The sequence below is a fragment of the Rutidosis leptorrhynchoides genome, chromosome 10 (assembly GCF_046630445.1).
Source record: "Rutidosis leptorrhynchoides isolate AG116_Rl617_1_P2 chromosome 10, CSIRO_AGI_Rlap_v1, whole genome shotgun sequence".
NCBI lineage: Eukaryota > Viridiplantae > Streptophyta > Magnoliopsida > Asterales > Asteraceae > Rutidosis > Rutidosis leptorrhynchoides.
This window is the reverse complement of record NC_092342.1, coordinates 92,699,079-92,726,234: the sequence shown is the minus strand read 5'-3', so window position 1 is coordinate 92,726,234 and position 27,156 is coordinate 92,699,079. Positions and strand designations below refer to the sequence as shown.

The window sequence follows — 27,156 nt, the reverse complement described above, 5'->3', positions numbered from 1 at the left end:
GCAACTCATTACGCAATTCCCACAAATCGGCCGAAGTCCGGAACTCCTCAAAGAATTCTTCCTTAAACTCGTCCCATGATAAGGCCATAAACGTCTCACCACCGACAAGATCAATCTTACCATCCAACCAATCCCTTGCCCTACCCCGCAACAAACTCGTAGCGAGTCTCGTCTTCCTCTCGGGAGGGCAATCAATAGTACGAAAACACCCTTCGACATCCGAAATCCATGTTGTGCTCACCAAAGGATCCGGTTTTCCGTCGTACATCGGGGGTTTAGTCCTCATGAAGCTTTTAAGATAACGCTCCATTTCACTACTACTTTGAAGTTCGGAATACTTCCTTTCCATTCTTTCTTCCAACCCACGCATTTGCTCCGCAACGGCGGCCGCAATTCTAGCGTTAAACTCCGCGTCGTTCGTATCGATCCCACTTCCCGTCGCCATTCTAAGGAATGCAAAACGATTAGATCACGAACGTATAAGTAAACACGCACAACCCCGACCCATCTTGCTAAGCACTCGTCGTACATCACTCGTTAGACACGATTTGCACCCGTAATAAGGTCTGCAAGTTCTTATTACGCACACACGCCGCATCGACTTGTTAGTACAACGACCGCCTCGCTCGATGATATAAACAAACACAACCAAAATTCTACGCGGTACAAACACACGCGAGAATTACTATCACAACACAAGAGCATATTAATAATATCCGCATTACTAATATAAACGTTAGTCAACCTATAAACAAGGCACTAACTAAACCCATTCCGACCCGTAATCCTACAAGTCCCGCAACAAATTAAGCACACACAAAAGTCTAAGTCTAGGCACCTATCTCAAGTCACCTAAATCCCTTAGACCATGCTCTGATACCACTTGTAACAACCCAAACCGTAACCGACCAAACACGACGAAATTTCAAACAAAACAAAAAAAAAATTTCTGGTGTAGGCCATCTGCGCGGCGCGCCAGGTGGCCGCGCGGCGCGCCAAACCACCTGGACAGCCCGCTGTCCCCGGAAGTCAATTTAATGAAAATGTTTGACTAGTTCCCGACACATTTAGCTAAAACGCTTTTAACCATGACTTCATATATGAAAAACTAGCACGTTTAATTAATAAAATTGAGTTTACGAAGCGGGGCCCACATTGACCCAAATTACCCCTTAAGTACCAAAATACAATTTTCGACCATAAGACTTTTAATACAAAACAAAGCCGAGCATGGCGATTGGGGACACGCTACCCAATCCTAATAAATCCAAAAGCAAGCCTTCTACGCAAACTATGCAAGTCCTCTAATCCTCGCGCTTACCCGAGCCACCATCCGCATGCAATCTATAAAAAGAGTCAACAACGAGAGGGTAAGCTAATGCTTAGTGAATGATAATATACTACATACATATATATGTATAAAATGGACACGCCACAAAATAACAAATACCGCATACCGAGGCATCCATATAAGGCACTACACTAAGCATACCGTACGATCTCTAAGCAACGAGCTAAAGATACAATAACAATATAAGTTCACCAACGACGATGTGAACAACGCCAAATAGCTACACCCGGAGGGTTAGCTACAACACAACAATACATTAATATATAATAATATAAACGAACAAGGTTAACACCTTAACCCAATACCGAGAACCAAATACCACAATGAAGATTGGCCGTACTACACGAGCCTTAGTAATCCGAAACCACACGAGATTACTACCTTCACAACATCGAGGTTGGCCGAACTACACGAGCCTTAGTAATCCGAAACCACACGAGATTACTACCTCAATAAGATGACCGAACTACACGAGTCACCATGAATCCGAACTACACGAGATTCATTCGATAAGATGACCGAAACTACACGCGTCATCGTGAATCCGAAACCACACGCGATTCACTTCTCCAACTCAAACCCACGGTCACGGGATTATATAATCCACCACATCGGGGCCACAACATCCAAATCACAATCACGTGTGATAATGTACACACGAACGTGTACTTCGCCAAAGATGGTCAACCAAAACGCACAACCGTGCCAATTGGACTTATACAAAAGTCCATCAAGTCCACCTACACGTGAAGTGAGCTCTATAGCCGAGATTCACTTCACCCGACCCGCACCCATCCTACACATACATATGTACATAGGATAATATCACTCACCTTGAAGTCTTGAAGAAAGCTTCCAAGTAATCCGCAACTCGTCAATGGAAAATACCTATTCCATTATCACAATTACAACAATACACTTAGAGTGGATTTACAAATCAACCCAATTCGTCACTTAGTGCAATTTCGACCCAAATGCACTTCCAAGCACAAACCGTGCCCAAAACTAATCAATAATCACTAACACAAGTGAGAATGGTCTTAATACGCCAATTAAACCCGATCATAGGTGTTAAACACCTATCTTGCCCAAAATGACACTTAAACCCTAATTTTGACCCATAAAGGTCAAAATCTCATTCTTTACAAGTTTTGACACCAAAACACATTTAACTCGGTTTTATACTTCAACTTAATCCATTTTAAGTTTATAAACTTCATTAAATCGCCAATTGGGTCATAATCACCACCAAACCCTAATTTGACCCAAAGTCAAAGTTAGTCAACCAAATAACCCTAAATAGGTTTCAATACTTCCACAATCACTAAACCTAGTGATTAAACCCAATTTCAAGTTCTAAACATAACCAATTTGTTCACCAAACCGAAATCCACCAACAATAACAATAAACCCGATTACTAGCATCACTAAAGTCACTTCATCACCTAAAAGGGTTTTACAACAAATTAACTCAAAACCCTAACTTGAATATCAAATTAGATAATTGAAATTCGGAGTTTGAGCTTACCAATACTATCACCGTGTAGCCGAGAACGAAAGGAACAACTTTAAAACCCGAGACTTTGAACGATTCGAGCTTCTTCCTCACCAAAACCTCCAATCTCTCTCTAAACTCTTACTCTCTCTCTAAAAATGGATGAAGATGATGAGTGGATGTGAATGGGATCCAAAACTGATCTAAACTAGCTCATAAGCCTCACAAATCCGGCCTCAAGTGAAATTACCCATTTGCCCTTCATTTAAACCAATTAAAAACAAGGGATTCTGTCAGCAGCAAACGGCGCGGCGCGCCGAATCCCCGCGCGGCGCGCGACCTAACTGAAACAGATTCTTTTGCATTTTAAACTTTATATAAATAATCCGCGAAACCCAATCTCGAACGTCTTAATACACAAACAAGCAAGATAAATATTCGGGTCTTACATGGACCCATAAAGTCAATACCCCAAATGTCAAATACTTCACATACTTGGATGACATTTTGTGGCATTTCATCACGTTGACTTATTTTTCCGGCCCTTTGACATGCATCACAGGATTTGCAAAGAAGGTGTGCGTCTTTGTAAATTGTAGGCCAATAGAATCCAGCTTCATAAACTTTTCTTGCTGTTAGTTGAGGCCCATAATGCCCTCCTGTTGGTCCTGTGTGACAATGGTTTAAAATTTTACTAGCTTCATCTCCAAATACACATCGGCGTATTATTCCATCGGGACAACTTTTAAACAGATGTGGATCTTCCCAGAAATAGTGTTTTATATCACTGAAGAATTTCTTTCGTCTTTGGTACGATAATCCTTTTTCAAGGAATCCACAAACTAAGTAGTTTGCATAGTCTGCAAACCATGGGATTTCTTTATAATCTATCTTCAATAGATATTCATCAGGAAAGTTGTCTTGTATGGCCGATTCATTTAGAACTTCTAACTCAGGATTTTCAAGACGAGAAAGATGATCAGCGGCGAGATTTTCTGCTCCTCTTTTATCTCGGATTTCAATATCAAACTCTTGTAAGAGTAAGATCTAACGGATTAATCTTGGTTTAGCATCTTGTTTTGAAAATAAGTATCTAAGAGCAGAATGGTCGGTATAGACCACCGTTTTTGCTAGAACGAGATATGATCGAAATTTGTCAAAAGCAAAGACAATAGCAAGGAGTTCTTTTTCAGTAGTTGTATAGTTCGTTTGTGCTCCTTGTAATGTCTTACTAGCATAATATATAGGTTGAAATCGTTTTTCAATCCTTTGTCCTAAAACGGCTCCCATTGCAAAATCACTTGCATCGCACATTAGTTCAAATGGTAGATTCCAATTTGGTGTTATCATGATTGGTGCATTAGTGAGTTTCTCTTTAAGAATATTAAAAGATTTGATACACTCATCTGAAAAAATGAATGGAGCATCCTTTTCTAGGAGTTTATTCATAGGAGTGGCAATTTTAGAAAAATCTTTTATGAAACGTCGGTAAAAACCGGCATGCCCTAGAAAACTCCTAACTCCTCTAACATTGGTGGGATGTGGAAGTTTAGCAATTACATCTACTTTAGCTCTATCCACTTCAATTCCTTCTTTTGAAATTTTATGTCCAAGAACGATGCCTTCCTTAACCATGAAATGACATTTCTCCCAATTAAGTACTAGATTTGATTTTTCGCATCTAATTAGCATTCGTTCCAGATTAACTAGACATGATTTAAATGTATCACCGAAGACTGAAAAGTCATCCATGAATACTTCCATGCATTCTTCTATCATGTCATGAAAAATCGCCATCATACACCTTTGAAAGGTTGCAGGGGCGTTGCAAAGTCCAAATGGCATTCTTTTGTAAGCAAAAGTACCATAAGGGCACGTGAATGTGGTTTTCTCTTGATCTTCGGGTGCTATTGGAATTTGAAAATATCCGGAAAATCCATCTAGAAAACAATAGTAACTATTTCCGGCTAATCTTTCCAACATTTGATCTATGAAAGGTAAGGGAAAGTGATCTTTTCTGGTGGCGTCATTTAATTTTCTATAATCAATACATACACGCCATCCTGTTACAGTCCTAGTAGGAATAAGCTCATTTTTCTCATTTGTAATGACAGTCATGCCACCCTTCTTAGGCACGCATTGAACTGGGCTTACCCATGGACTATCAGAGATTGGATAAATCAAACCTGCATCTAGCAGTTTAATAATCTCTTTCTTAACTACATCTTGCATATTAGGATTTAGTCTTCGTTGGCGTTGCACATACGTTTTATGACCTTCTTCTATAAGGATTTTATGTGTGCAATACGAAGGACTTATTCCTTTAATATCATGAATCTTCCATGCAATGGCTGTTTTATGAGCTTTCAACACAGAAATGAGTTGTGATTTCTCATTTTCAGTAAGAGAAGACGATATTATTACAGGTAATTCAGATTCACCATGTAAATAAGCGTATTCCAAATGATTTGGAAGTGGCTTTAACTCTAATTTCGGAGGTTCTTCTATCGATGATTTATATCGATATCTGTCTTCTTCTTTTAGCATTTGAATTTCTTCTGTTGTTGGTTCATATCCATTAGCTATAAGTGTAGCTAACATTTCAGCTTCATCAATTGGTTCATTACCTTCTCCTAAAGAACATTCTCCTGTTCCTTGTAATTCTGGAAATTCTTCTAATAATTCCGCATGTGCATCTATAGTTTGAATATAATAACATGTATCATCTGCAGATTGTGGTTGTTGCATTGCTCTATCAACTGAAAAGGTAACACTCTCATCCTCTATACTTAGGGTCAGTTTCTTACCGAACACGTCTATCATTGCTTTAGTCGTGTTTAAGAATGGTCTTCCTAATATGAGAGGAACTTGAGAATCTTCTTCCATGTCCAAAACAACAAAATCTACTGGAAATACTAAAGTACCAACTTTAACTAGCATGTTCTCCATTATCCCTCTAGGATATTTTATTGATCTATCGGCTAGTTGTATGCTTATTCTGGTTGGTTTCAATTCTCCAAGGTCTAGTTTAGCGTATAGTGAATACGGCATTAGATTTATACTAGCACCTAAATCTGCTAATGCTTCTATTGAACTAAGACTACCCAGAAAACATGGAATTGTGAAACTTCCTGGATCAGATAATTTTTCTGGTATCTTATTCAACAGCACTGCTGAACAATTAGCATTCATAGTAACAGCCGAGAGTTCTTCCATTTTCTTTCTATTTGAGATTAGATCTTTCAAGAATTTAGCATATCTAGGCATTCCTGAAATCACATCAATGAAAGGAAGATTTACATTTATCTGTTTAAACATATCCAAGAATTTGGATTGCTCGGCTTCAAGTTTCTCTTTCTTCATTTTACTCGGGTAAGGAAGTGGTGGTTGGTATGGTTTAACATAAGGTTTATCCTTAACTGTGTTATCTTCATTAACCTTTTCAACTACCGGTTCTTTTTCCTTATCTTGATCAGGTTGTGGTTCTTGTGGAGTAGGAATAGTTTCATCAGAAGTTACAGGTATTTCCGGTGGTTTAAGTGTTGTACCACTTCTTGTGGTAATAGCTTTAGCTGTTTCATTCCGGGGGTTAGCATTTGTATCACTAGGTAGACTTCCCGGTTTTCTTTCACCTATTAACCTTGCTAGGTTACTCACTTCTTGTTCCAGATTTTGAATAGAAGCTTGTTGATTTCTAAATGCTTGAGCATTTTGTTCATTAGTTTGTTTTTGAGATGTGAAAAACTGCGTTTGAGTTTCAACTAGCTTCGTCATCATATCTTCTAAATTCGGCTTTTTATCATCGGTTTGTTGTGGTGGTTTGTTTTGAAAATTAGGTCTTTGCTGATTGTAAGTATTATTGGATACTTGTTGATTGCTAGGAACTTGTTGGTTGTTGTATGAAATATTTCGGTTATAATTCTGGTTTTGATTGTAAATCGGTCTTGGCGGTTGATAATTATTCTGATAATTATTTCCAGGCCTTTGGTTTATGTATGAAATATTCTCTCTTTGTTCCATTGTTAATTCAATACTGAGACAATCTTTTGTCAAATGTGGTCCTCCACACTGCTCACAACTAATTCGTATAGCATGAATATCTTTAGTCATCTTTTCCATTCGTCTCTCGAAAGCATCTATCTTTGCCGAAATGGAATCTAAGTCATGGCTAGAATCGGCTCTAGCTGCTTTAGATGATCTAATGATGTCTTTTTCTTGGTGCCACTCATGTGAGTGGGAAGCAGTGTTATCAATAATTTTGTAAGCATCTGTTTCGGTTTTCTTCATAATAGAACCACCAGCTGCTATATCTATGTCTTTCCTTGTAGTGATGTCGCATCCTTGGTAGAATATTTGTACTATTTGACAGGTGTCTAAACCATGTTGCGGACATCCTCTTAACAACTTTCCATATCTTGTCCACGCCTCATATAGAGTTTCATTTGGCTTCTGTGTGAACGTAACAATTTCTGCTTGAAGTCTTACGGCTTTAGATGCAGGAAAGAATTGTTTAAGAAATTTGTCAATTAAAACGTCCCATGTATCGATCGCCCCTTCAGGTAACGATTCCAACCAATCTTTGGCTTCTCCCTTTAAAGTCCAGGGAAATAACATGAGATATATCTGTTCATCCTCCACTTCTCGTATTTTAAATAGTGTGCAGATTCTATTAAAGGTACGTAGATGTTCATTTGGATCTTCCTTCGGCGCACCACTAAATTGGCATTGATTAGTCACCATGTGTAGAATTTGTCCTTTGATTTCATAATCTGGCGCATTAATGTCTGGATGAGTAATTGCGTGACCTTGGCCAGTGCGTTTAGCTCTCATTCGGTCTTCCATACTTAAAGGTTCCAGATTCTCCATAATTGAATTTGTTGAATCGGTATCACTAGATGATTCTGATTTAATGGTTCGTTCCTCAACAATCTCTGTTTGAATGATTGGTGGTTCCGGAGGAAAGTTTAATGGTTCGGGATCTACAAACCGTTCCTGAATATTCTCCGGATTCTCAATTGTGAGGTTTGTTTCAAAAACTGGATTATCGGAAATTTGAGTTTGAGGATTTGGTCGACTTGATGACGATTCTAAAGAAAAATCAACGGCGGCGATATTCGTTAAACGATGTCTTGATCGAGTTACAGGTGGTGAACGTATGACCGGCGGCGAACGTCTTGCTCGGTGCATTCACTGAATATCCTATTAGTTTTTTAAAAAGGAAAGAAAAATTATAATAAGTTATCCAATTAATAGACTTTTCTGATTTTGCCCACGTTTCGAATAGCCAAAAGATGCAGCAGAGGGGCAGGATTCGTTTGGTCTCAATATAATTGAGGACTGTTTGGCTCCAATAACCCGGTCCACGTACAAATCCAACTATTACTACGAACCAGAAAATTTTGATGTCTATCAATTTAACCACTTAAAATAAATTTTCGTAATTTTAAGAAATTTAGATAAGAAGTAGAAAAAATTCTAAGTCCTAAAAACTAGAATGGCGAGAAATAAGAGAGAAAAAGAGTTCGTCGCAAAAGGTCGAAAAAGAAAAAAAAATGGTTGAAAAATAAAAGGTGACGGAAAAATAAAAGAAACTTATAAAAACTTAAAAATACTTGACTAACCTAACCTTATTACTACAACTAACTTAAAATTATAATCGCAAATTGAAATTACTAATTGGAATGATAATTGGTACATAGTAAAAGGTCTAAAAATATTAAAGCTTACAGGAAAAACTAAATCCCAAATGGAAATAACTTAAAAAAGAAACTAAAACTTAAAAAGGCGTCGCAAAATTCTAAAGCACCTAATACTTAATCTAAGGAATAAGCACTTAAGAGAGTTCTACGGCAAAGCCTAAAAATCTAGGAGTAAAAATGACTATAGCAAAAACTAAGTTTAAAATTAAATATGAGCTAAAAATACAAATATTACGCTACAACGATTAAAAAGGTACAAAATATAAAAGTTATAAAAAATTATAAAAATATTAGATTTTATAAAAATATTATTTTTATATTTTTTTTTATATTATAGTATTAAGTAAATAAATAATAAAACTAAACAAAAGTAAAAATAACTAAATAAATTAAAAACTTAATTATAATAATAATAATAGTTTTAGGGTTTAAGTAATAATAATTAAATAATATCCGTAATAAATGCGGAATTAGGGTTCGGTTGTGGCCTGGTCAACCCCTTCATGCGAGTCGCATGGAATAAGGGGGTGGGTCATGCGAGTCGCATGACCTGCCTTGCAGGTTCAAATCAGGGGGTCAAATGACAGGTTCAACGTAATATTTAATATTTTATTTTCTTTTTTTTTCTGTTTTAAATTTAAATAAAATATATATATATATAATTAAAATAAAAACTTAAAAATAAACTTAAAATACTTTATAATTTTGTAAAAATAAAAGAAAAACTTAAAAATATATTTAAAATACTTTTTTTTTTATCTTTTTAATTTTTATAATTTTTAAACAAAAATATATATATAACAAAAACTAATTAAAACTTAAAATATAAAATTTTTTTTTTTTTATATTGACGTTTCGCTTCGGCGATCCCCGGCAGCGGCGCCAAAAATACTTGATGTTATGCGAGGTGTATATAAAATAGTTAATATTTTACTAGAAAAATACTATTAAATACGATACAATTTTACACAAGATATTTATTTATTTATAGAATGGATATACTTAAACCTTGCTACAACACTTATAGGCAGTGTACCTAATCGTACAGTAGTGTAGTTTTTAGTAAGTCCGGTTCGTTCCACAGGGAAATCTTTAAACAAAGCTCAACGCTATATTAGTTTACTTTTATAAAAATACAAATATATATATAAGTAATATTATTATTATAAAGGGGAGTTTTTTACCGTTTAATGACCGGTTTGTCGATTTTAAGATTTTAGTCGCAGTTAAAACTTAATGTAAAATATAAAATAAATACAAGACTTAAATTAAAGCGTAAAGTAAATAACGATAATGAAATTGCGAATAATAAAAATGCGATAAAATAAAATTGCGATAATTAAAAAGTACGATAATTAAAAGTGCGATTAAATAACAATAAATAAAAGTGCGATAATTAGAAGTGCAATTAAATATAAAATAAAGGAAATTAAATATGAAATAAAAGAATTATGCTTATTTAAACTTCCGTAATCATGATGTTTGACGTGTTGATTTTAGTTTTATGCCCATGGGTTAATTGTCCTTTGTCCTGGATTATTTAATATGTCCGTCTGGTTTTTGTCCATAACAGTCCATCAGTCATAAATATAAAGTGCAAGTGTCCTTGTCAAATTATTATTATACCCGAAGTTAAATATTCCAACTAATTGGGGATTCGAATTGTAACAAGGTTTTAATACTTTGTTTAATGAATACACCAGGTTATCGACTGCGTGTAAACCAAGGTTTTACTACTTTGTTAACAATTACACCAATTACCCTTGAATGTAATTTCACCCCTGTTTTAATTATTCTAGTGGCTATTAATCCATTCCCGTGTCCGGTTAAATGAACGATTATTCGTACATATAAATACCCCGCCCATCGTGTCCGATCGAGTTTATATGGTAATTTATAGGGACGCCCAATTGTAAATCTTTATATTAATATTAACAAACTTTCATTTAGTTATACAAATATAAAGCCCATTAATAGCCCATAGTCTAATTTCCACAAGTGTCGTTCTTTTGTCCAAACCCCAATTATGGTACAAAGCCCAATTACCCAATTTTAGTAATTAGCCCAACATCATGATTACTTCGTTTTAAATAAGCATAATAATAACTTAGCTACGAGACATTAATATAAAAAGGTTGAACATAACTTACAATGATTAAAAATAGCGTAGCGTTACACGGACAGAATTTCGACTTACACCCTTACAATATTCGCTAACATACCCTTATTATTAGAATTAAAATTAAAATTAAAATATAAATTATATATATATATTTTTCGTATATATGAGAGAAGAGAGATTATAGATTTTTTTGTGTTTTTGTTGGTGTTTAAAACTCGGCAGAAAACTGGCTTTATATAGGACCTGACCAGCATTTTCACTCCATGCGACTCGCATGGATTTTGTGCCTCTGGCCATGCGAGTCGTATGGCCACCCTGGATCCAGCCAAATTGGTTTGTTTTCTTCTTGCCGACGTAATATAATAATAATATATAATATAATATATAATTATATATAATTATATATATATTATATTATATTCTTGTGCATAGTAGACTAGATATTTTTGGTCCGTTGCGTCGGGCGTTTCTTCTTGGCTCAGGTCCCGGTTCCGGATTTTCGGATGTCTTCGCGTATTATTTTATATCGTGTACTTTGCGTCTTGTAACTTGTACTCTTGTCATTTTGAGACGTTCCTCATCAATATTTTGAACCTTTTTAGTTGTATCTTGTACTTTTTAGCTCTTTGGACCTTTTTGTCTTCAATTTGTCGAATCTGCCTTTTGTCTTCACTTTTTAATATTTAAACGAATATTGCTTGTAAATCGAACAATACCAACTAAAATCTTGTCTTTTTTGGGGAATAATGCTATAAAATATATGTTCCTTTTTAGCCTTATCAATAAGCTTTAGAAATTATGTCATCCAAACAATGCTACTAGCTTGATAGTATGAAAAAATAAGTTTACGTTTCCATAAGCTCCAATAAACTGCACGACCGAACACACCCTTAATGTAATCTAACCTTATAAATTTCGTAAATCTTTTTATTCGAAAGAAAACCAAGTAATATTCACGATAAATCTATAAGTGTAAGATTGTTTTTACAACTTTCTCACAATTTAAAATGATTGAAGTTACGAAAACAAGAATGAAAAACTATTTCAGAGCTTACAAGATTCATAATAGTGAGAAAATTCCACATTCTGCCTCCTTTACCATTTTTTAGTAAAGGGAAAGATACTTTGAAAAAGAGCTCATTTACGATTTATGTTAAATATATATGAGGTACTAGGTTAATTCAAAGGTTCAATATTAGATAGAAAGAAAGATAAGTAAACAGAAAATAAACATAATTGCGTTCACAAGTTTTTTTAGAGAAAAAGGAAAAAAAGAAAACCTTGTTGATATTTTGGAAAGAAAAAAAAAAACAAAATGAGAAAATAGATAATGACAACAAAAGAATCTTCTTTTCTACAATAGAGCACAAAGAGAAGTTTCAAAACTATGCTTTCATTGAGAGTCGAACTCAAGACCTCCCGCTTACTAAACGGGTGCTCTAACCAACTGAGCTATGAAAGCTTACTGACTATAACTTGGAGTTTAATTTATATATTAACTACTTATTTTCTATTTCATTCACACCAAAATATCGTATTTTACAGCTGTAGCCTACAAATGAAGCAAACCTGAAGGCAAAATCAGCGACTGCGGTGATTATATTCCACAAAACTCTTTTAGCTGAACTTAAAGGTAAATACTTAGAATCAAATTTATTAATATTAATTTGATGTAAAGTTATGATTTTTATCTTGTATGTTATATGATTCAGTAAATTCCAGATTAGGGTTTTAGGTTTCCTGATGTTGTGTTAATATTATTGAAAAAGTTTGTAGTTTTAGACATGTTTTATAGAACTTAATGTGTTTCTGACTATGATTGAAATTATTAATAGATTCAAGACATTACCTATACACAATAAGTTTAGTTTTTTTCGTCAATCATGCTGATAAGTTTGATTTTTGTGGTTGAACAGATTATCGTTTAGTGTGTTAATATATTAGATCACTTGACACCTTTCCCGTATCGTTTGGGGGGTAAAGGGGAGGGGGGTTTTACTTGGCCGTGCCCTTGGATCGATTTCAAGGTTTCCTCTGGGGCAGCGATGGGGGCGGGCTTATTATCGCTGCATCAGCATAGTCGAAACGGGAGATGATCGCAACGGGCGGTTTAGTCCCAATCGCTGTCCAAAAAAAAAAAAAAAAAAAAAGATCCCTTGTCCCAAATACAAACCCTACGTTTTGAGTATACAAAGTCATACTTTACATGTTTCAAATTCAAGATTATTATATAAGAGTTTCGTATTTCGTTGTGACTTTTTTTTATCTTCGATGATTTAAGGTTTTATTAGTGCACCAAGTAAAAGATAAAGTAGGATTTCATAAGCTTCATTACATAAACTTGACATCAGTGGCGATTCCAGGATGCAAACTTAATGGAGTCCTGAAAGAATTTTTAGTACTAATTATATTTGAATGCTATTTTTGTAGTTGTTTACTTCAAAAAACTACAAGTTCGGAAAATATATTGGGTCCGAGTAGTTAAATATAGTGGTTTCCTATACATTTTAAAGGAAAAAATTAATGAATTCGGGGTCCTCCAGTTAAAATTAGTGGTGTCCAATACAATTTACAGGGTATTTTCTACTAATAATTTTCAAACTAGCAGTCTCCCGTGACCCCACGGGTCACTATGTGGACTCGCCACTGCTTGACATATATTTGTAAATTCTGATGCCTATAAGTTCTTTTCTTATCATATTTATTTTAGTTTTTACATTTTAGACTTTATTATGTAACAGGCTTGATATAATATGGGGAAGGATGCAAAGGGCGGAAAGGGGAAAGCAAAGGCGAGTGGAAGTGAGGATGGTGGTGCTGCAAAAGGTAAAGCGAAAGGCGGAAAGGCTGCTGATGGGCTCGGCACCTGCACATATGTTAAAGGTTTCCCCTGCATCTGGCTTTTTTTTATTTGATTTTAACTTATTTTTTATTGTTTTAGGTACATGATGTAATGTGCGTAATTTTCTTGTGTGTATGATTTAGCAAGGCACATTTTATGTGAAAAGCAAGGTAAAATCAATGAAGCGTATAAGAAGCTGCAAGATGGATGGCTTAGCAATGGAGATAAAGTGCCTCCAGCTGAGTTTGCAAAGGTAATTGTTTCGATTTAATGAGTCTTATATGTTTAGCCTTTGACTATTGTTGGTGGAGCAATTATTGTAGTCATATAAATGGTATTTAACATGATTAAAATAAGTAGTCTGTTCACAAAATGCTCACAAATATTATGTGGGGCTATTTGATCAACCTATTATACGGTATAACAGTGTATGCTCACTAGATGAACCGTTGTTGCAAATAGCTGTTCCAGCGGCCGATATGGCATTTTGGTGTCGAAGAAAAGCGTTAAATAAGTCGGACAACGGTCAAAATTCGACTCAAAGTCGGTCAAAAGTCAACTTTTTGTTTGGCCTTGTTCCAGTGCAAACGAAAATCTCAAGCTCTTGTTCTAGTTTTAAAAGTCAACGTGGTCAATGCCCGTCTCTTCTCTGTCTCGACCTTTCAGAGTCACAATCCATTCGTCTCGTCTCTGTCTCACCTTAAGATGAACAATAAATAATTTACAGCTGTCTGGTCCTTTCCTTTTTGTCAAATGCTTGTATACACTGCTCTTGGATGTTATGTAACTTGCCTAACCCAAATTGATAGTCTATATATACTTTCATATGGTTTTGGAAAGGTGAAATTACTACTAAGCCTACAACTTATATCTTGTAAGGTGTTAAAATGTCTCATTATTTATCAATGCGAGATGGATCATTATGAATTGATAAAAACTTCATATTAACTATTCATTGTTATATGAATGTGAAATGAGTTATCGCAATATTTTAAGAAATACCATTTTCACTTATCTTTTCTAGAAGAATGAAGCGCTAAACGTTACACATAATTGGAAGAGTAGTTATTCATTTGACAGTGGATATTAACATATTTTTTACATAAACATCTCTACAAGTATACAATTTCTATCTCTTGATAAATGTTTAATAATGCTTCTCTTTCATTTAGTTCCTTGGGCAACTCTATTATTGAGTTAGTTCTAGATAAGCATCTCGACAAGTATAGGATTCTATTTCGTTATAATGCTTTATTTCCTTGGACAACTTTATCCGATTAAACATTTTCTTTCATATAATGATGTCTCAATCACTTACCCTTTTAGATGCTTCATTATAATTATCCATCCCAACTTATTTACTTGTGTTCACCCATGGTTGCAAAACTCGGCCGAGTACTCGGGGAGAAATCGGCAGAATGGTGAAAATGAGAAATCGGCCACAAACTCGGTCAACATTGGTCAACGCCGATCAAACCTACAAAATTTTCATTTTTTTTTTTTTTTTTTTTTTTTTTTTTTTTCTCACCCTTTTCATATCCTTGGGGGCTGGAAAATAAAATTTGATGGCTGAAATTGGAAGTTAGTGGCCGGAATTTAAGTTAAGGAATAAAGAGTTAAAAATATAAATAAATGGGATGAGGCTAACATATATGGGCTCTATAAGTTAATAAATCATTATTATAAACCTAAATATATATAAAATATATTAAAAACTAAAAAAAATCAACGAAAGTCAACATCCTAGTTCTCCCCGAGTCGCCGAGAACTCCTCAAAAACCTCCTGCCGAGTTCTCCCCGAGTCGCGAGTTTTACAACCTTGGTGTCACCACATTCCTTCATATTCACAATTATTTTGAGTAATCAATAACTCACATTTTTTGCATCGTTTGAGTGCTTATAATAATGAGCAAATGAGGACTAGAGTGCCATATATATATGGTAAGATCTCGTCTCGGGCAATAGATTAACATATCTAGTAACTCTTGGTGTGCTATGGTGTTTCGTTTAGACGCCATTAACACTTTCATGTAATGCTTAGTTAGCATACCTGTTATAACTGTGTATGCCACATGATAATTTTATAGTTATAGGGGGGAATGGTTAGCTATACTTGACCATCATCTAAATCAATTACATTGACACATTTTATTTTCTTTTCTATGAGATATTTATTTATTATTATTGTTCACGATATAAAAATATCACTCTTCATATGTATTTATAAAGAAACACACTAGGACTCTTACATTACTTTATCTCTTTTCTAGTTTTATGAAATAACATTAAATCGTGTTTTTTAGACGGACACAAAATTGGGGTGTGACAAGGTCTTTGTGATAGTTTAAACCAGTTTAAGCAAATTATTATGTTCCATTACTGCTCGATATTTAGTTTCCTTACTTTTTACTATGTGTTTATTTGGTGCGGGTTTTTGTGTTTTGCAGATAGCATCTGAATATTCAGAATGTCCATCAGGAAAAAAAGGTGGAGATCTGGGATGGTTTCCACGAGGGAAGATGGCGGGACCATTTCAAGAGGTTGCTTTTAACACTGTTGTTGGAGCTACCAGTCCACCCTTCAAATCAACGTTAGCATACATACATACAACTCATCTTATACGTTTTTTGCTACCTTTAAATGTATATATATTTTTGTAAATATCGATAGCATAATGTTTTTTGACGTTGCAGACATGGGTATCACATCATCTTGGCCGAAGGACGCAAGAATTAGGAGATCTTAATCAGCTTCGAATCGTAGATGTGACAATTAAATAATGCTGGAATGGTGTATGAACTGTTATTTTAATGTCTCTTACTCTTGAACATATGATATACTTTATGACACTGCATTTTGCTTCAAAAAAGTGCTTTTGTTTGGTCTATATTCTCCTGAATCCGAATTTTATTGCTTTTTATATGTTTTGTTTGGAAGTCTTGTGGATCCATTGCCGGTCGTTGATTTAGTTTGAAATGTCTTACGAAATTCCATTTTCTGATTTTTGTTTTACTAGCTAGAATTAGCGACAATACAAAGTAGCTGATTAAATCGATAACTGTTAGGAAAAATGAAAAATTATACTTACAAAGTATACTCAAAACACTACTTCTAGAAGATAATCATATCCAAGGTGCTCCCGACCTATCAAAGGTTATTGCTAGTATACTTGACAGTACTTTTAAAAGAAAATCCAATATGATGTACCAAATGGGATTTAGCCCAAAATGCCAAAACTGGATTTGTGGCTTCCTTTTGATTCGTTAGTGCCTTTTTACTACACGAGAATATTCAATGGTTAGAGAGCTTTGACAAGGTGATCCACTCTCGCCTTTTTCGGTAAAGCTGTGCGAGTTTCATAGGTTGATGGTGCTTGTGAGTGTGGTAATTTAAGGGTCTCTCTTGAATATAATGACAAATATTTCGTTACAAGGTGCTGCAAATTTTTGATTGTGCTTCTCTCATCACCATCAATTCAGAAGATTCACATTGTTCGGAGTTTATTGTAGTCTAGCAAGAGTTTTTCATGTTTCTTTTACGGATAAAACTTGTATAGATCGTTGTAGTTGTTCATGATGCACGGTCTAGCTTCTTTTCACGGTTGTATATATATTCATGTTATTTCAACAAAGAAAAAAAGATAAAATAATTTCGTTCATCAATTATATGCGATCTATGTATCTGTTAGTGCATAATGTAAATCCCTAGTTCATAATTGCGTCTGTAACATTTATTTCAGTCATTTGGTATTCGACATTATTGTAAATGGACTTTTGGATTCGTTTTGTTTTGAATGATATGTTACTTGCATGTTTAATATATAATCGTTGATTGTTTAAGTAACGAGATCATCAAACTTAGATCGAAAGTTAAACTGAGTGCTCATTCACTCGAAAGTCAAAGACTTTCGCACGTATGACAGACAGTGCCGCACGATAGAGTTAAATCGGTTTATTATTGTGTCAGACTTGTCACTCACACGAAGGTGTGAGACGGGAGTCGCACTTAAAAGTCTTCCATTTATATTCCAGCATCCGAATACGAATAAACAACTACATGTGTCGATCAAATCCATTCTTAGAGAATAGTTTTGATTCATTTGATCCTGTAAGTTCATGTTTCGTTAGAAGCTTGATCAATTGAATTCCGGGTCGAATTCAGCGAGTTTGATTGAGTATTTGTTCATTTGAGTAGGTCATTAGGTTCAAACACTATAGTTTTTTTTCTTTCTTTCTTTTACTTTTTTGGTTTAGTTATGTAATTGTGTTTTATCTCCTCCTTGGAAATCTTTGTGATGCTATATTTTTCGTAAATTTGATTTGTCTCCGGTTCGAACGTTCGATTATCACGAGGCTATATTTTTTTTTTTTTTTTTTTTGGGGGGTGGGGGGGGGTGGGGGGGGGGGGGGGGATTTATTTTTTGCCTGTGTTTCCTTCCTATCAAAATACGGTTGCATATGCCTTATGCTTTTGAATTTCCTCACCAAAACAAAGGGCGCAAGGGCCAAGGGTGGTGTGTTGGTCCCACACATCTCATTTGAAACCAACCATTACAGATAAGCAAAATCCCAATTTTCTATCCTACACATGTCAATCCATCAATTATCATTCAATCCACCCCTACCTGCAATAATCCCTCTCAGAATCTAAACAATTTTTGTGCCGATACTCAAAAGATCCAACCTTTTTTGATATTATACCCACCAACTGTTTGATAAAAGGTTTCACTGAAATACCCACCCATAACAATGACTACTGCTACCTCTTTTAGTTCATCAACCCTTGTTCAATCACAGATTAATGGGTTTGGCAAGGCTTTAAAACCTTGTGTAGTTCAACCTACTCCAGTTTCTTACACAAGGTAATAATAATTCCTTATGTATTTCGTTTGATTAAAGCAAACTTGTTGGAGATTTAGTTGGTTTGTTTGAATTAGTATATCCCCTTTTTCATCTTGTTCAATAGTATGTTTAACAATATCTAACCTTTATTATATAGGTATGAATATGATACTTTGAGACTATTGTAATAAATTCTCGATTTTCGATCAAGTTAACTTTATGATTGTGTATGTAATTAGTAGATAGCAAGTTGACAAGCTCTTTATAACTATTCAGCCCTGTAAATCAATGCAATTAGGAATCTTATCTGCCTTGTGTATAGTTTTATGAGTTTTTGTTTTTGTGAAATTAGGAGAGCAACTAGAACTGTTGTGAAGGCGTCTCGGGTTGATAAATTTTCTAAGAGTGATATCATTGTTTCTCCATCGATTCTGTCTGCAAACTTCGCGAAGTTGGGAGAGCAGGTATGTCGAACCTTTGTCGATTCATCTTGTTATCAAAGAAATAAGTTTATTTTGTGACTGAAAAGTTATTGTAGATGTTATTCTATTTTATTTTGAATACACTGGATATAGTTTCAAACCCATCGCCCGGTGACACTTGAAGCATTGTGATTTTGTGATCAACGTTTTTGTATTGTATTCGATTCATAGGATCACTAAGGGGTTGTTTGTCTGGAAATCTTATTATGTCTTATATCTGCGCCCACTGCTTGTTATTCTGAAGACATAAGATAAAATAATGTCTTATTATGTCTGCAAACTCGCAGACTTAAAAATATGCTTCTAAGTTGCATACATGATTAAGTTATTTGCAGACAAAAACAAACAGTTTTTACTATTTAGCATACATACCTTTAGGCCACATCTTCTTTACAGACATGGTCCGGAGATTTTAAGACAAAAAACATTTTAAAAACAAACAACACATAATTGTTCAAATTTGTTTGTATAGGTCAAAGCTGTTGAGTTGGCAGGGTGTGATTGGATTCACGTTGATGTAATGGATGGTCGTTTTGTTCCCAATATTACGATCGGACCTCTTGTTGTGGATGCATTGAGGCCTGTCACAGACCTCCCATTGGACGTTCATCTGGTATTTTTCGTCTAATGTTTCAAAAAAAAAAAAAAAAAATCAATATGTGAAATGTAATTCATTTTCTAATGAGATATTGGTGTATTACAGATGATTGTAGAACCCGAGCAACGAGTGCCAGACTTTATAAAAGCTGGAGCAGACATAGTCAGTGTCCATTGTGAACAATCTTCCACTATCCATTTACACCGTACCGTCAATCAAGTATGAGTATCTGTGTTTAATATCTGTTCATTGTTTTGGATATGCTTTTTCCTTATGCAACGTTATTGATCATTCTGGAAAAGATTTTATTTTTTTTAAAGGGGATCACCTGGAAAAAAGATGTAAATATTGTTCTAAGATGTAAATATTGTTTGTATCTTGAAAAAAATTATAACAAAGTGTACTTCAGATTACAACAACAACAATACTCAATACCGCGTCTGTGAGGGGAGGTAAGATGTAGACAATCCTTCCTCTACCCTAGAATAGAAGAGAAGTCGTTTCTCTAACCACGAGTCGAGAAAAGGAATTCTCCACCCACAGGAAGAGAAATTCACCCCCCTCTCTATACTTCAGATTATTGCTCTAAAGTAGAGGGTTGTAAACAGGGCTGGATAATAGGTCAAAAAGGGTATTTAGTAAGGTTCGTGTCAAGTTCGGTAGGCCCTTGTTCACTTTCTTGCCCAATTTTATCGAAGGGTACAAAGATTACAGCGGGGAATGGTATTATAAAACTTAAAATCATAATTTCTTGAATAAACCAGCTTTCTTACTATTTTGTTTTTAGATTACCCATTTGACACAAGAGATCAATTATTTCATTAGTAAATGGGCTGAAATTGCCACTATCATTATAAAATCGATGCTTATGTTCTGGAGATACCCATACAAAACAAATTTGAAGTCAGTTGTTAGTCTCTTAATATCCCTTTTTTCATTCAGATCAAAAGTCTTGGAGCCAAAGCTGGAGTAGTGCTAAACCCTGCAACACCTTTATCCACAATTGAATATGTCCTAGATGGTAAGTTGTAGCTTTCTTCTATTTATTTCGACCCTTTAGTTTATATCTTGGATATACTTTTAACATTCAAACATCATAGATTTCGTATGACGGGTAGTGTATATTTTGTTTTTTTACTTTTAATAGTGGTCGATCTGGTGTTGATTATGTCTGTAAATCCCGGATTTGGTGGTCAAAGTTTCATTGAGAGCCAAGTAAAGAAGATTTCCGACTTGAGGAGAATGTGTGTGGAGAAGGTATTTGTTACTATATTTTGTTTTATATTCAAAGACTTTAAATTTGTCGAATAGTAACGTAATGGTACTTTACTTTTATACCGCTTAACAGGGCGTGAACCCATGGATCGAAGTAGATGGTGGAGTTACTCCTGCTAATGCATACAAGGTATATCCCATTGATGATCACATGACATGTTTAAATAGTAACATGTTAACCGTGATAATGAAGCCTCGTAAACATTTCATTAACCTAATATTCATTATCAGGAACTACGGGTGGTGATTGCGACCCGTTTATCTATGAATGGGTTGACTTGGATTTTGTCTTATTTTAAATGGGTTGATTAGGTCAAATCAAATGAAATTAACTAACGAATGTGTCAAATGGTTAAATAGTTAAAGGGATTGAGTCATTAAACAAGTTGAATTCAGAGAAATCGTATTTTTAATGCATACTACCTAATACAACATTTTTCTTTAAATGATTTAAATTATCGAATCATTATTCAGTTAGTTACATTTAACACATTCTTTTTTTGGGGTCAAACCAATCAACCCAACCAGCTGTCGGGCCATACTAAAAGGTGACCCACCGTCAGCCCAAACCGTCTTGAGCCATCACCCAAATCCCACAACCCGTCCATCTTGCCACCTTCAACATAACTTATCAATAGAAACTTAGATAATTCGTTATATTTGCTGCTGGCAGGTTATCGAAGCTGGGGCAAATGCTTTGGTTGCTGGTTCTGCTGTTTTTGGAGCTAAAGATTATGCCGAAGGTAACTAAAATTCTAAAAAATAAGATTACAAAGCATCCTCTTTTATGCTCTTACCCTTTTTTCTATGTGCGTAAAACAGCAATAAAGGGAATCAAAGCTAGCACAAGACCGGTTGCTGTTCCCGCATAGAACTTTCAGAGTACAAAAGTGATGTCAGCACACGTCATCTATGTAAGAAACTTAAAAATTGGAACTTTGAACTCCTTTTGTTTCTTAATGAAGCTTGTACGTTATTCTAATGATTACAAATTTTGAATCTGCAGACAACAGGAGAAATTTGATGGCGTATTTTTTTTCTTCGTATTACACTGTTGTAACATTAATCATCTACTGTTGTTGAAAGATGTACAAATAAGGTCGGTCTATTGGTATGGTAAGTGACGAAAGGTGTGTAACCTTGCACTCGTATAGAAGCGTAAATAAGTTTTGTTCAGTGTATCTTAGAATATGTTAGCACAAACATTTTGGAATATGAAGAAATATCAGTAAATTGTCAACCTGCATATTGAGACTTCATTATAAGTAATTGGTGTTTGTTTTGAATATGTTTGAACGTCCATGATATATTGTTTGATGCTTATAGAACAAAGAAAGTATAGGCTTCTCTAAATAGTTCAGTAGTCTTATTCATGGAATTTAAAAGAAAAAAAGAGAGATCATTATGTCTTATTCACACTTATGCCAAATAACTCATTAGTGTCCAATTATACTCTAATGATATTATGTCAAAGAGTGGTTAAGCTACCAAATGGTCATATACTTTTTTTTGTTCTAATGTAGGTCATATAGCCAAAAAAATATTATTGTAGGCTATATACTTTAAGAGAATGTGTTAATATCAACCAATAAAACTTGTTAACCTGTTGTTAAGAATAACACGATGACACAATTTTTAAAGTGAAATTTGATAAAATTTATCCTCAAAATTAATTGAAACACTACCTTTAGCAGCGATAAACAAACTTTGTGAAGATTTTGGATCCAAAACATCAACAAAATTGAGTTATGTGCATTTTTTTTCTTCCGAAAAGCATTACTAAAATCGACCGATTTCTCATATTTGGTTATGTGTTTGTGAAATCCATCAATGGGTTTATGTTTAGAATGATCTACTGCAGCTAACTACAAATTTTGATGAGTTTTGGTCAAGTTTTGAGGTGTTTCCGATTTGCACCACCATAAGCCGCCATGGACCACCATAGCTTCTGCCGGATTTTGCTGTTGAACATGAAGATGACCGGTTTAGCAGATCACCTTTTGTTTACATTAGCACACTTTTCCAAAGTACATAACCTAAAATAGTATTTTTTTGAGTATATAGCTTACATTAGAATATATATATATATATATATATATATATATATATATATATATATATATATATATATATATATATATATATATATATATATAACTATATAACTATTTAGGAGCCTAAATCCTATAATATTTAATATTTTGTAAAATACAAACTGTCAAATATTGCAGTGCTTGTTTGAACGATACTTTCAACTATTACTACTGAGTAATCGAGTATAATAAACACAAATTGCCATAAGAAAGTCAACAAACAAACACTTATATCCAGAATTTGCTTAATTTAGTTAATTCATATGTTTCTGTACATGCATTGGAATATATATATATATATATATATATATATATATATATATATATATATATATATATATATATATATATATATATATATATATATATATTATACAAGTAGAGAAGTATAACAACATATTTTCAGAATCTAACTTCTTCATCACTTTTTTTTTTTTTTTTTTTTTTTTTTTTTGTAACGAGGAACCCTAAACGATCACTAGCTCCCCATATTAGGTAAACCTCAGAGATTGGTAACCCTCCCTCCTATGACTTTAAGACTTTTTTATCCATAAAATCATTTTAAATATATAATTTGCTGCAACTGTATTTATACCAATACCTTCATTTTGGTTAACATTTAAGGCATTGCATATATTTCTTTATGTTTTGAACTTAAGATGACTTCAAAAAGATCACAACTTCAGACATAATCTCTCATATTCCCCATCAAGTTCTCGATAACCTCATAAATCATACAAGCAAATGGGTGATCACAATCTGCAGCAACAAACTCATTAATCTCACTTCCAACCTCAATCCAACTACAACCCGGAACTCTCCTTTCATTAATCCGGCCTCTTGTTATCTCTTTCTTATCCCATATTCCTTTCGAAGCATAAATATTCCCCATAATAACATCATCGCCCGCTAAATTTTCCTCAAACTCCATTAATCGCCCACGAGCTTCTTCAGCAAGATCAATCTCACCACGAATACTACAAGCACCAAGCAACGTTCTCCATAAAACCGCGTTAGCCTTCACAGGCATTTCCAAAATGAAATCTTTAGCTTCTTGTAAACACCCCGCTCGACATAAAAGATCCACCATGCAACCATAATGGGACATTCGAGGCTTTATCCCGTAAAAATGTACCATTTTCTTGAAATAATGTTTTCCATCGTCCACGTTACATACATGACTACACGCCATCAACACCCCGATAAATGTAACATCATTAGGGACGATTTTGGTATCCGTCATTTGTTTAAAAAGCGCAAGTGCTTCTTTGGCTCGACCATGTATAGCGTATCCAGTAATCATTGAAGTCCAAGTTGTGACATCTTTATCCCTAATGTTATCAAACAGGACCTTTGCTGTTTCAATGTCTCCACATTTTGTATACATGTTTAACAATGCATTGTACAATGACAAATCTTTATTCAATTTTTTGTTTGTTCGAATAAGCTTATGAATCCACTTTCCGACGTCCAACGCACCAAGATCCGCACACGCAGACAGCACAACCGTAAGGGTAACTTGATCCGGGTCCACATTGCTCATATGCATCACCCTAAACAATTTAATAGCAACGTTTGGTTTCTGGTTATCAACATAAGCTGAAATCAACACAGTCCACGAAACCACATTCTTTGTAGGCATTTCATCGAACACTCGGTGTGCATCAGCAAGGTTACCCACAGAAGAGTAGTAACCCACCAATGATGTTTGCATGAAAATGTTGGGTATGTAACCGAGTTTTACGACAAGGGTATGGAACGGTAAACATTCGTGCGGTGACGATTTTCGAGTGCAGGATTTGATGATGTATAATAAGGAGAAGCTGTCAATGGAACAAGTGTTTTTTCTTAACAAATTTCGAAATAGAAGTAAGGCTTTTTGTGTTGAGTTTGTGTTTAGATGGTGTTTAAGTAATTCATTTGGTCTTAGTTTAGTTTTAGTTGTGACATGGGTACGGAATTGAGTATTTGTCAATTGAAATTTGGTAAAAAGATTGTGGATTTGGATTAGGGGTGAAGAAGTTAATAATCTCATCTCATTCTCATTCTCATAAGTTAGTAATAAGTAATAACTCATATAATCTAGATTTAATTTACTGATAAATCTTCGTTTTATATATAGTAATTATATCATATAACTGTTCAACCAGATAAGAAATTGTTTGATACGCTAAGCATTGTAAGAATCCAAATAACGGTACAACATCGTTTTCTTTAAAATCCAAGTTATAACAATTTCAAAACATTGCATATTCAATAAAATATAAAAATATTTTCTAACATGAAATTGAAATTAAAAAATATTATAACAAAATTCGGTTACAAGAACGAACAATTATTCTGATCGATGAATCATAATTTGCTATAATTAAAATTGAACAAAGTTTTTGACAAATGTAAGTGGTGGTGAATATTTATGTTAATTAGTTAACTACACACTTAATTGACTTTTTTTTTTTTTTTTTACTAAAATAACAATTATTATTAAAATTAAAGAATCTTCATCTATAAATGAAAACGCCTCACACCAATACAAGCAAAAAAAAAAAAAAAAACAAAATCCAACAAAGGCTCAAAGAGAGTAAAACCAACATAAATCAATCTAACTTAAACGCAAACAACTCAAACCAAGCCAAATGAACCAAAATGCCAACTTATTTTTTTTTATTTTTTTTTTTTTAAAGGCAATAATTTTATTAATAAACCTCAATATACAATACATGATGGGAGACCCATAACCCAAACTAGACATCTCACTATACCATTGATACTTAAGATGTAGTGACCCGAACTTTTCTATGTTTATATATGTTAAATGAAATTGATATTTACATGATTAAGTGTTTTCAACATGTTAATCAATCAAACTTGTTAAGACTTGATTAATTGAAATAGGTTTCATATAGACAATTGACCACCCAAGTTGACCAGCGATTCACGAACGTTAAAACTTGTAAAAACTATATGATGACATATATATAGTTAACATCATATTATGATAAGTAAGTATCTCATTAGGTATTTTAACAATGAGTTATATACATAAAAATGAGACTATTGAATTAAGAAACTCGAAAACGATATATATAACGATTATCGTTTTAACAACGTCTTATTAAATACATATGAATCATATTAAGATATTGATACACTATATTTAAACATGATAAATGATAAGTAAACATATCATTAAGTGTATTAACAATGAACTACATATGTAAAAACAAGACTACTAACTTAAGGATTTCGAAACGAGACATATATGTAACGATTATCGTTGTAACGACATTTAAATGTATATATATCATATTAAGATATATTAATACATCATAATATCATGATAATGTAATAATTTAACATCTCATTAGATATAATAAACAATGGGTTAACAACATTTAACAAGATCGTTAACTTAAAGGTTTCAAAACAACACTTACATGTAACGACTAACGATGACTTAACGACTCAGTTAAAATGTATATACATGTAGTGTTTTAATATGTACTCATACACTTTTGAAAGACTTCAAGACACTTATCAAAATACTTCTACTTAACAAAAATGCTTACAATTACATCCTCGTTCATTTTCATCAACAATTCTACTCGTATGCACCCGTATTCGTACTCGTATAATACCCAGCTTCTAAATGTATGTACTATTGGTATATATACTCTAATGATCAGCTCTTAGCAGCCCATGTGAGTCACCTAACCATGTGAGAACTATTATTTGGCAACTAGCATGAATGATTACACAAAATTACAAACTAATGTGACCTTATATGGAGTACCTACATCACTTTTTCAATCATCACCATAAACACTTTCATTTTTCAATTTTTATGCATCAAACTAAACTCTCTCAAGTGTTCTTCCATTGTTCTAAGTGTTCTTCATCATCTTCATCAAAATCTAGCTCAATCTAGTTCATAAATCCATACATAAACCAAGTTACAAAACAACTACTCAAGAACACACCAACAACACTTCCAAGTTTGCTAGCTTACTTTCAATCTTGCAAATCCATTTCAAGTGATCACCAATCTCAAGAAATCTTTCTTATTTACAGTAAGATATCTTTCTAATTCAAGGTAATACTCATACTCAAACTTTGATTCAATTTCTATAACTATAACAATCTTATTTTGAGTGAAAATCTTACTTGAACTTATTTTCGTGTCATGATTTTGCTTCAAGAACTTTCAAGCCATCCAAGGATCCTTTGAAGCTAGATCTATTTTTCTCATTTCCAGTAGGTTTATCCACAAAACTTGAGGTAGTAATGATGTTCATAACATCATTCGAATCATATATATAAAACTATCTTATTCGAAGGTTTAAACTTGTAATCACTAG

The 27,156-nt window shown here is 34.0% G+C and overlaps 3 protein-coding genes and 1 non-coding gene across 4 annotated transcripts; 2 read left to right on the top strand and 2 right to left on the bottom strand.

Moving 5' to 3' along the window:
* Positions 1-12,055: 12,055 nt before the first annotated feature.
* TRNAT-AGU (transfer RNA threonine (anticodon AGU)) lies at positions 12,056-12,129 on the bottom strand. The gene has a single exon. It is a non-coding gene; the product is annotated as a tRNA-Thr (tRNA).
* Positions 12,130-12,190: 61 nt separating this feature from the next.
* LOC139873363 (uncharacterized) lies at positions 12,191-16,267 on the top strand. Its single transcript, XM_071861292.1, has 5 exons — positions 12,191-12,300; positions 13,409-13,550; positions 13,653-13,762; positions 15,957-16,099; positions 16,203-16,267. The coding sequence occupies exons 2-5, from the start codon at positions 13,421-13,423 to the stop codon at positions 16,243-16,245; spliced, it is 426 nt and encodes a 141-aa protein (XP_071717393.1). The 5' UTR covers positions 12,191-12,300; positions 13,409-13,420; the 3' UTR covers positions 16,246-16,267.
* Positions 16,268-18,083: 1,816 nt separating this feature from the next.
* Positions 18,084-21,951, top strand: LOC139873512 (ribulose-phosphate 3-epimerase, chloroplastic-like). The gene is made up of 10 exons (XM_071861440.1): positions 18,084-18,370; positions 18,703-18,814; positions 19,305-19,445; positions 19,536-19,649; positions 20,373-20,451; positions 20,578-20,687; positions 20,779-20,835; positions 21,379-21,448; positions 21,528-21,619; positions 21,712-21,951. Exons 1-9 carry the CDS (start codon positions 18,258-18,260, stop codon positions 21,575-21,577), a joined length of 846 nt encoding a protein of 281 aa, XP_071717541.1. The 5' UTR covers positions 18,084-18,257; the 3' UTR covers positions 21,578-21,619; positions 21,712-21,951.
* A 1,343-nt stretch (positions 21,952-23,294) lies between these two features.
* Positions 23,295-24,635, bottom strand: LOC139873447 (putative pentatricopeptide repeat-containing protein At1g74400). Its single transcript, XM_071861373.1, has one exon. The coding sequence runs from the start codon at positions 24,510-24,512 to the stop codon at positions 23,481-23,483; it is 1,032 nt and encodes a 343-aa protein (XP_071717474.1). The 5' UTR covers positions 24,513-24,635; the 3' UTR covers positions 23,295-23,480.
* Between the last annotated feature and the right edge of the window lie 2,521 nt (positions 24,636-27,156).

Coding starts and splice junctions, on each gene's coding strand:
- LOC139873363 (XM_071861292.1), top strand. CDS start 13,421: ATGGGGAAGGATGCAAAGGGCGGAAAGGGGAAAGCAAAGGCGAGTGGA. Junction 13,763..15,956: donor CTCCAGCTGAGTTTGCAAAG/GTAATTGTTTCG, acceptor TGTGTTTTGCAG/ATAGCATCTGAATATTCAGA. Junction 16,100..16,202: donor AGTCCACCCTTCAAATCAAC/GTTAGCATACAT, acceptor TTGACGTTGCAG/ACATGGGTATCACATCATCT.
- LOC139873512 (XM_071861440.1), top strand. CDS start 18,258: ATGACTACTGCTACCTCTTTTAGTTCATCAACCCTTGTTCAATCACAG. Junction 18,815..19,304: donor TCGCGAAGTTGGGAGAGCAG/GTATGTCGAACC, acceptor TTGTTTGTATAG/GTCAAAGCTGTTGAGTTGGC. Junction 19,446..19,535: donor TCCCATTGGACGTTCATCTG/GTATTTTTCGTC, acceptor GGTGTATTACAG/ATGATTGTAGAACCCGAGCA.
- LOC139873447 (XM_071861373.1), bottom strand. CDS start 24,512: ATGCAAACATCATTGGTGGGTTACTACTCTTCTGTGGGTAACCTTGCT.